This window comes from Megalobrama amblycephala, linkage group LG7, assembly GCF_018812025.1.
Source record: "Megalobrama amblycephala isolate DHTTF-2021 linkage group LG7, ASM1881202v1, whole genome shotgun sequence".
NCBI classification, from domain to species: domain Eukaryota; kingdom Metazoa; phylum Chordata; class Actinopteri; order Cypriniformes; family Xenocyprididae; genus Megalobrama; species Megalobrama amblycephala.
Window position 1 is genome coordinate 13406797 of NC_063050.1, and position 10548 is coordinate 13417344.

The 10548-nt window shown below is 35.9% G+C and overlaps 1 protein-coding gene across 6 annotated transcripts; it reads right to left on the minus strand.

The window, feature by feature from the left end:
• Window positions 1-48: 48 nt before the first annotated feature.
• Window positions 49-10229, minus strand: LOC125271715 (B-cell receptor CD22-like). Of its 6 annotated transcripts, XM_048195896.1 has the most exons (9): window positions 10097-10229; window positions 9890-9933; window positions 1706-2050; window positions 1377-1622; window positions 1034-1297; window positions 861-945; window positions 724-781; window positions 567-638; window positions 49-490 (listed from the first exon to the last, which is right to left on the minus strand). In XM_048195896.1, exons 1-9 carry the CDS (start codon window positions 10105-10107, stop codon window positions 470-472), a joined length of 1146 nt encoding a protein of 381 aa, XP_048051853.1. In that variant the 5' UTR covers window positions 10108-10229; the 3' UTR covers window positions 49-469. The 6 variants fall into 6 exon arrangements, 1 of the variants encoding a protein (XP_048051853.1); XR_007185706.1 differs by lacking the exons at window positions 49-490; window positions 567-638; window positions 724-781; ... (2 more) ...; window positions 1377-1622; window positions 1706-2050 and adding exons at window positions 2500-3295; window positions 6210-6324; window positions 6768-6910; window positions 7008-7071; window positions 7391-8037 and having other exon boundaries at window positions 9751-9933; window positions 10097-10220; XR_007185704.1 differs by lacking the exons at window positions 49-490; window positions 567-638; window positions 724-781; ... (2 more) ...; window positions 1377-1622; window positions 1706-2050 and adding exons at window positions 2505-3295; window positions 6210-6324; window positions 6768-6910; window positions 7008-7071; window positions 7788-8037 and having other exon boundaries at window positions 9751-9933; window positions 10097-10207.
• Between the last annotated feature and the right edge of the window lie 319 nt (window positions 10230-10548).

Below are 10548 nucleotides of genomic sequence, written 5' to 3' on the forward strand. Positions count from 1 at the left end.
TATAATTCACACTGACTGAAATAAAGCAAACAGTGATACAACACAATGTCGTTTCAATTATTTTTTTATTTGTATAACACTTTTTTCACAATGCATATCATTAAAGCAGAGAAATAAATGGAAAGTGACAATAATAGTCGTCTGTCGTAAACAAGCTGAAGGCAATAATAGCAAGGAAAATTCACACAGAATGTGTTTTTGCATTAAACTGTGCTGCTTTTCTTCCGCTTTTCTAAACATGCGCTACACAATCGTATGACCGTTGTGCTCGAGTTAGTTGCAAATTGTGATTTATATGCAATGCTGCGTCAACATGAACATCCACTAGATTGATGTATTTGACTCTTGAGATGTTCTCTCATTTTTAGCAGCACAACATTATAAATGAATGTGAAATGAACTGTGAAATTAAATTAATATAAGATATAATAATCATTTGCCCATGTTATAATATGTAGAATCCTGATCTTCAGGCTCGTCTCTTCATATTCTAGAGAAGAAGTGAACATATGCATTAGAAATAAGATCTCATGTAACACCTTCACAACAACAGCAGAAGAACTCACATCCAGTGTGTCGTATTCAGAACATCTGGACTTGGGGTCAAGGGTCATGTAGGCGTCCTCAGGAGACTCGACCTGACGACACAATGATGAGAGAATGAATTCTGCCTTCATAACTGACAGGACACAAATGAGAAGAAGCAGGAGACGATTGTCACACTGTTTTATGTTGTCGTGATCCTCTGTGCTTTTGCTCTTCTGATGGAGTCACTCGATTCCTGAGAGAGAAGAAGCAATGAACATGAACACAAACTGACTGTGATCTTCATGACGGTACAGACACAGAGTCTCTCTCACCTTCTGATCAACAGCATCACAATCACAGTCATGACAACAGCTGCAGTGATTCCCACTGTGACTGTGATCAGAGACCAGCTGCTTTCTTCAGGCGTGCAGACGAGAGAAAGAGAAACTCAGTGCTTCACTCACTAAATACAGACAATGACCTACAAAACTGAGACCATTCTCACCTTTAACAGTGAGAGAAACAGACTCTGATCTCTGAGATCCATATTTATTCTGAGCCTCACAGTAGAAGCGTCCACTGAAACTGGAGCTAAAGCTGGAGATGCTGAAACTCTGTCCAGATCCAACAGCTGAGGTTTCATTCTCCTTAAACCAGCTGAAGTTCAGAGCAGGAGGGTTTGAATCACTGCTGCAGTTCAGAGTCACTGAATCTCCTGACACTATTTCACCAGACGGACTGATGGACACTGAGACGCTCTTTGGAGGATCTGAAAAAAGAGTAAGAATGACTTACAGTCGATCATTTGATCAGTCTGGATTGAACTGAAAGGTGAAAGTGTGCGGTACATCTGACGCTGAGAGTGACGGCAGGAGTCGGCAGATGTTCCTGATCTCTCGCTGCACAGCTGTAGTTTCCCGTATCATCACTGCTGACCAACTGCAGCAACAGCTGATTCGTGCCGCTCCGTTCTGATAAACGCTTGCCGTTTTTATACCAGATAAAGTCTGTTCCTGAGAGGATACAGGTGGTGTTACAGAATAAAACAGGTGAATCTTTCTCAACGACCTCTTCAGGAATCTCCACTCTGAGCTCTGAAATCACAGACAAAACAGATTTAATATTTATATGAAAGAACAGAGTCAAATCTGTCAGTGCAATATCAGTTTGACTGTACCTGTGACTCTGAGCTCGATCCCAGGAAAACCAAGATATGTTTGTTTTTCTTTATTTGTCACAATTCTGAGGCAGTACCTTCCTTCATCCTCATGTCTCACATTACTGAGAGTGAGAACGAATGTTTTGTCTTTATTGGGGAAGTACTGAACTCTGTCTCTGTAATCTGGGAGATTCAACAGATTGATGTTTTCTTGATCTTTAACTGGGTTTAAGGTCCAATATATCTCTGTCATAGTGAGACGATCTGGGTGTTTATAAGTGCCTGATAAACTTGTTGTTGAACCCTTTAGGACACATTTCATCATATTTGAGTACTGAATCTCCCATTCCTGACTGCAAATCCCTGGAAAATATAAAACAGGCAAATACAGATTTTGACCATACTGTGTTTGTGTTTTTACTTTTCTCAAGATCACAGAAACAGTTCTTCTACTTCAGGATTTGCTTTGCTTGTTATATAGTTAATAAAACATTGCTTTACTCTTCAGGTTTAGTAATTGTAATCATCCACAAGACAAAATACAACAACATCAACATATAAGATGTCTGCTGATCGTACTAACAATCTCTATGTCACAAATATATCACAAATACAAATATAATAAACACTTTACACAAACAAAAAAATGGCATCAATAGCCAGTATTTACACTCACTAAAAAATGTTGGGTTAAAAATAACCCAACAAGTAACCCAACTATGGGTTAACATAGCACCTTCCCAACTGTGGGTTATTTTTAACCCAATGGTTGGGTTAAAAGCCAGTTGGGTTAAAAATAACCCACAGTTGGGAAGGTGCTATGTTAACCCATAGTTGGGTTACTTGTTGGGTTATTTACTAACTATGACTATTAACTTTTATTCATGACATTATTTTAATATATAAAATACACTTTGTTTTCTAGATTGTTTATTTGTATAAAATATGTTTTAACAAATATATTTTAAATTACAAATTAAATATTGTGGAGCCATTTAATGTAAATATAAGTGTACATATTAAATTCAAAACACACAAGTGTAAATCAATTCAAAACCTATGCAAATTCGTACAAACATTACACATTCAAAACCTACACAAACATGTACAGAGTAAACTCAAAACATAAATAAAATATGTATACAGAACACAAAAATTCAAAATGAACATTATTTAAACCTACACAAAAGTGTACAGTAAATATTAAATTCAAAACCTATAAATTTGCAAACAGTACACAATTAAAACCTATATTTAAAACTTTCGCAACCATGTAAACTCAAAACATGCATAAAATATGCACATATACAGAACACACAAATACAAAATGAACACTAAATGAAAAACTACGAGTACACATAAATTCATAACATTAAATCCTTCAATAAATAAACATATCGCGTACAGCAGGCGCTTAAGGTCCGCAATAAGGTCGGCCACAGGTAGGAATAATGGAATAGGACTCTGGTTCTATTTTGTGGGTCAACACTGTACATTGTATGCATTGATGTGTTAAAAACTTGGGAGTTCTCTTTGTCCTCAAGGCATCAAGTCATGTGGATCCTGGCTTGTCTCACTGCTCAGGTAATGCATTATATTAGTGCCAACCTTCAAAGAATAAGTAAAGTTTAGTTGGCATGCACTGTGACAACATAAGCAATGTAAAATTATGCAAAAGTTACACTGAAGCAGTGCTATACTGAATTAAAATATAGTCACTGCATTACACCTGCTGTTAAAGGGTTAGTTCACCCCCCCCCCCATGTAAAATTTTACATTTTACATAAAGGGGGGAGGGGGGTCTAATGCTATTTCATGTATTCTGACTTATTTACACTGTTAAAGAGTTGTATTCCCATGCTAAACATGGCCAAAATTTCAAAACACGAGTTGGATGGTTTCGGATAGTTTTTTTCGAGCATGGCCCTTTATCGTATCCCTTATCACATAATAAAGGGCGGAATTCCTTGTATGGGCACTTCTCTCTGATAAAGAGCACGCCCATCAACGCATTTCGTTCGGGATACGGAAGCTGAGAGATTTTTCAACAGTGGTCACCAAAGAAGTGTGTTTTTGGTTGTGATGGAAAGATTGCCTTTTTCAGCTTCCCAGAGAGCACAGCGTTAAGGGAACAGTGGATGAAGTTTCAGGGCTCGACAATAAGGACTGCCCGATGGCCCGGGGCCAGTGTGAACGACGCTCGGGACAGTAGACGGAACGGTCACTTGTCTGATCGGGCCAGTGTTGTAGGGTATGCGATATATATCGTCTATGTCTATGATATCGCAATTGTTGATTTAACGATCTGAAATTATCAAGTATGTCCCTCAATTTACAAAACCAAACAAAAACACACCCATTGAGCGCACGCATGCAATATGTGACATAGTCTAGTAACAGTTAGGTTAGACTAGTGCGCATGCATATTTAGAGTGTAAATATTCACTGTGCGTGGTTTAGTCTATTAAAATGCCTTTAGAATGACCCAGAATTCAAGGTAAAGGGCAAAAATGCTCCAGTATATCTTTTATATTTATATCACTTAATATAGTTAACCAGTATTACACAGCGCCATTTTTCTCCAAATATCAACAATTACAAATGTGATATTGATTTTATTCGGTGTACAGTTTAAAGGTCCCGTTTTTCGTGGTTTTTTGAAGCTTTGATTGTGTTTATAGTGTGCAATATAACATGTGTTCATGTTTCGCGTGTAAAAAAACACAGTATTTTTCACATAATTTACTTATCTGTATACCGCTGTTTCCACTGTCATAAAAACGGGCTGATGACTTCCTTGTTCTATGAAGTCCCTCCTTCAGAAACACGTAACGAGTTCTGATTGTGCCAGCGGTTCCTGTGTTGTGATTCGACAGCAGTTTAGCGAACCTTGCCCGGAAAGGTCACGCCTCTTACCATAACGTGGAGATGCACGCGCTCAGTGTTATTGTAAACATGTCTTTAATTTTACCCTATCAATTTGAGCCGGAATCAGACCCGGTGATTGGACTGCGGGATGAAAATAACAGCGTTTCGACGACATGGCGACAAACACACTCTACAAACGCAACTCTTGTGTATTCCTGTGGGCGGAGGTTAGTCAAAAAACTGTTTTAGTGACGTCATTAAAGAAGGAAGTAGAGGGATGTAGTCCAAACTGGCCGTTCGATGTAGGCGACTTCTGTTAAATAAAATATCTCGCTTGGCATTGAACTTTGAGCTTTAAAATTTCACAGATTTTATTTATACTCTAACAACAACATTACACACTAACTAAAGTTTGAAACATGGGATCACGAAAAACGGGACCTTTAATGAACAATAACTTAATATCAATGGACTTTCATTTTAGACACTAAATCGCCTGTTTCACTCTATTTCGCCAACGAAAATAGTTCCAAACAAAGTCCACAGAATTGTTTTGCGTCTCTGAGCACTGATCAATCCTGAATCGATCAGCCGTTTGAATGAATCGGTTGAATTCAGTTGAATCTCAATGACTCGCTCATTAGCAGGGACTTGCTGCCACCTACTGGCGGGTTTAATTTCAGGTTTAAAGTGTCTTTTCATTTTTTAAAGGTCCCGTTTTTTGTGGTTTTTTGAAGCTTTGATTGTGTTTATAGTGTGCAATATAACATGTGTTCATGTTTCGTGTGTAAAAAAACACAGTATTTTTCACATAATTTACTTATCTGTATACCGCTGTTTCCACTGTCATAAAAACGGGCTGATGACTTCCTTGTTCTATGAAGTCCCTCCTTCAGAAATACGTAACGAGTTCTGATTGTGACAGCGGTTCCTGTGTTGTGATTCGACAGCTCTGAGCGCACCGTGCCCGGAAAAGTCACGCCTCTTACCATAACGGGGAGATGCACGCGCTCAGTGTTATTGTAAACATGTCTTTAATTTTACCCTATCAATTTGAGCCGGAATCAGACCCGGTGATTGGACTGCGGGATGAAAATAACAGCGTTTCGACGACATGGCGACAAACACACTCTACAAACGCAACTCTTGTGTATTCCTGTGGGCGGAGGTTAGTCAAAAAACTGTTTTAGTGACGTCATTAAAGAAGGAAGTAGAGGGATGTAGTCCAAACTGGCCGTTCGATGTAGGCGACTTCTGTTAAATAAAATATCTCGCTTGGCATTGAACTTTGAGCTTTAAAATTTTACAGATTTTATTTATACTCTAACAACAACATTACACACTAACTAAAGTTTGAAACATGGGATCACGAAGAACGGGACCTTTAAATAATTTCAAATAACCCTTCTGGGCCTTAAACATTTTAGTTGCGTGGACTCTTAATGGAGGGACAGAAATTTCTTTAAATATCTTTAAAAAGATTTTGATTTGCGTTCCAAAGATGAGTGAAGGTCTTATAGTTGTGGAACAACATGAGGGTGAGAAATTAATGACAGAATTTTCATTTTTGGGTAAACTAACACATTAACAAGCAGAATCAATACAGAGCAGTGTAATTTATCAAAGCTAATTTTGCAGTGTTGCTTTTACTTACAGAGTGATTGTCAGTTAAGCTGTGCTTCATTTCAGCACCATTTTCCCAACTGTGAGACATGGCGATGATGGCAGGACAGCGGGAAGGGTTTTGAAGGCAGTTTCTCCATGACCATCTTTGAAAGACAAGTTTAAAAAAAAAATATTTATACCATGTGTGTGTGGACAAATTTCACAAGCATGACATGGTCAATACATTTTTTCCCAAAATAAAACAACCCTTCACTATTCTGAACATCATTAAACTCAGCATTCCATTTCTTCAATAGTTTTTGTTCCAAAGCATCAAATCCATGCAGTTTGTTGAGGTGTTGTACATCTAATGAACACATTAGCTTGGCTGTGAGGACTTCTTGCGTTCTTTTGATACTAAATCGTTGTCAGTCATTAAACAACTTGGATTCTATTTAAATTAAAACATAATGTATTAAAATGAAGGAAGACAACTGAGAAAAAAACAAAACAAGAGTAATAAACTGTACCCCAGTGTTTCCCAAACCTGGTTCTGTAGTAGCCCTAGCACTGGACATTTTGTCTCTCTAATCCTGATTTAACTTACCAGCTTGTTAGCAGAGAGACTCCAAGGCCGGAAAAGGGTGTCAGATAAGGAAGACATCAAAAATGTGTATTGCTGGGGATAATCTAGGACCAGTTGAGAACCACGGTCATCCAGCAGCATAAAACTTTCATCCACTTCTTGCTCTGTGTTACAATAAAACTAAAATATTTTAGTATATAAATAAATACTAAAAATATTGTCAGTATTTTAAAAAAGTTGTCACTTATTTAAATAGCTTACCTTCAAATGTTTCCATTAAATAGCAGGTTGTTGTAGTCTTTGCTTCACAAATTATTCCATTTGTCTAAAACACAAGTATAAACACATTTAGTACAACACAAATGCAAGAACTAACATAACGTTAGCTTCATAAGAAATAATAGTACAAAGATGCTTCAGATACCCCTGTAATACATTTACATGCATTACTATATAGAACATGCATTATTAATATACCACATTTCTGCAAATACCAGATTTGCAGTTAGTGTTACTACAGTAAATCTAATAAACAGTAAGTTATTTATCGATAACTACTCATGAACTAATCGTTCATTGGTTGCACAACGTTTTTCCAGCTTTTGCATAGAAGCTGTTGGGAATATTGCGCTCTTTCATCTTACAATATCTTAGATTTTAGCGAATTCAAACAGCACTGTTGTGGTGCTGGTGCCGTATGATCGAGGATCGATGACCGAGCTCGCGCTGCGTAGGCCGAGCTGATAAACGGTCCGTGCGGCGCGGCTCGGCTCAAACGGCACTTTCGTTCCGCATTTCTAAAAGATCTGTACAAAAAAAGTAAGTTACTTTTTTAAAGCCTGAAGCTCAATTTTAGTTGTCATATTATGAAAGATTATCACGAAGACCGTAAAACATGCGTAATATTGGATAGTGATTGCGGAGACCTACTCTTCCTTAGTAAAAATATAAAATTCAGTTGTAGAATATACGTAAGTTAATGTTTCACTACACAATACCTAATGTTATAAAAGTTTTATATACGAAAACGACATGGCTTACCTTCATAATCAGGCTGCAGCAGCTTCTTTCCGTTGACTGTCCCTGGACCGTTAAAATTTGAACCGTCACGGGATCCGCATTTAACCCAACAGATGGGTTATTAATAAAAATAACCCAACGATTTTAAAAATGACCCAACATTTTTGGTAAATAACCCAACCTAGTGACCCAATATGTGTAACCCAACGGTTGGGTTAATAAAATAACCCAACGTTTTTTAAGCGTCTAAAAAGACTAATTTGATCTGTTACTATATGGGTCATTCTACAGAAACGTCCACTTTTCTGTCCCTAGACTTTACAGAAATATTACACTTGAAAAACACTTTAGGATTACATTTTTTTATATATATTTTAATATGAAACAATATGTTTATGAACAATTAAACCTTCTTGAGCCATCAATGTGCCAATATTTGTTTTTTAATTAATTCTAAAAATTCCAAGCGCCACAGAAGTACTCGTCCCCACAGTCATATACAGAGGGAAAGTGCTTTATTTTGAGCTCAGAAACAGGTTTTTCTACCATTTTAATTACAATAATGTATGCATAACTATCAAATATATAATGTAAATAACATAAAAAAAACAAATGCCAAATAAATATTATAAAATATATAATGAATGTAGTTGTCCCCTGGTGTTGTGTCAATGGTTTTACCTTTAACAAAAATCTCTTATTTTGAAATAAATAATCACACTGATGACATCACTTGACTTCCTCCTTCCTATTTCCTGAAGATCAGTGAAGAAAGGTCAATGGAAAGTCCTCTATCTCTTTTCAATTATCAGAAAATTTAATTAGAAAATCATAATTTCATACGAAGCTTTTAGTTGAAGTCACTGGTGTGACCTACTTTATTGCTAGGGAATTATAAAAAACTAGAATACAAATGGATTAAACTACTTGATTTAGTGAATATATCATGATTGACAACATGTGGGTTGACACCTTGCAGCAGCCATTTTATAAAATGCATTTTTCATGAAAAATGTCACTGGTGTTACTGTCACTGGTGTTACCTTTTTATGAAATTGTCACTGGTGTTACCGTCACTGGTGTTACCCATTTATAGATAAACTTTATTTAAAGCTATTCATTTAGTTCTTTTGCATAAGATAGCACTAAGATTACATGATTCTAACTTTTCTTTCTCATTGTTAATCCTCCTTTGGGCAGATATGGCTAAATTAAGGGTATTTGGCTAAATTCAGTGCAGCGACTTTACAGACAGCGTATTTTACAGACAGTTTTAAAATGTTGTTTATGATCTTTTTCTGACTGTTTTCACTAAGTGTCAATGATAGTCTTTTATTGTACACCAAATGTAAAAATTTTGTCCAATCTACTTAATTATAGTTGAAAAATTAAGGATCTTTGGTCCTATGTATACGTCACTGGAGATTCATTTTGTCACTGGTGTTACTGTTTTTTGTCTGTCACATTAAATAAAATGTGTCATGTGACATGATAATAATTTTACATCCATTGAATTCTGCTACACTCAAGAATTAAGATTTAAAGGATTGCATCATTACTTTTTTATAACTATTTTTCCAATATTTTCATTGTTATAGCAAATACATGGTTGCGAAATTGAATTATTATCATTCAATCACACTTTTAACTAACCTGATTAAAATAAAAAACACATAATCTCCTTATTTTTTGCATTATCATTATTATTCTGTAACTCTGACTGCATGTGCTGAAAAAATTGAGAAATAATATTTCATAAAAATGAAAAATACCAGAGAAGTAAGGTAACACCAGTGACAAAAAAGGGGACATGCAGTCTTTAAATAAATGTACAAAAAAAATAAAAACTCATTAAGCTGTCATTTATGTGTATTCATAAATTCAAAGTGTAATATAATAATGTGGTCTAAGTTTAAATGTTAGAAAAAGAAATACATTTTAAGACATTTTGTCATACCAAAAGTGGACGTTTCTGTAGAATGACCCATATATTGAAGTGTCTGTATCAGTTTAGCAGAACTGTGAACTCTACACTTTCTTGATATTAAATACAGACAAAACATCCTGAAAGATGGAGGTTTCTTCAGTGTGTGTGTGAAAATATGAATTATGTTCAGACTCACCAGGAATCACAAACAGAGAAATCAGAGAGAAAAGACGAAACATTCTGGAAGACACGAGGAAGATTGTTACAATTACACAAATATAAAACTTTTGTTTGCATGAGGAGATACATATGAAACAAGTACTTAATATATCATATTCAATAATCTCTCTATTGAAACTGTAGAAAAACTTGTTTTTTGCATTGTAAAATATATCTGTCCTACCTTACTTTCATCTGCAGTGTTTGTGTGTAAAAATGACTCTATGATCTGAATGCAGTAGTTTAACTGTTTTCACACATCCTGTCTCTCTTCACTTCCTCTGAATGAGTGCAAAACCCTCACAGTCACATGACACTTGTGCAGATTTACACACACACATATATATATATATATATATATATATATTCATATGTGCATGTGTGTGTGTGTGTATACAGACAATTTTTTGAAAATATGATTTAGCAAACCGTGATGAAAATGTCTGACAAATGTCTTACAGAAGTCGCTCAAGCCTCTTTGAATCAGTATTAATGCATTAATTCAGTCACAGAGGAGCTGAACTGAAGTTCACTGAAATACTGTGGAAACTCAGACAATGTGACGTTCACATGCACTGGAAAAATGACACTTCCTCTTTTCTTTTTTTAGTATATACTGATGCAAGATAAATGTGT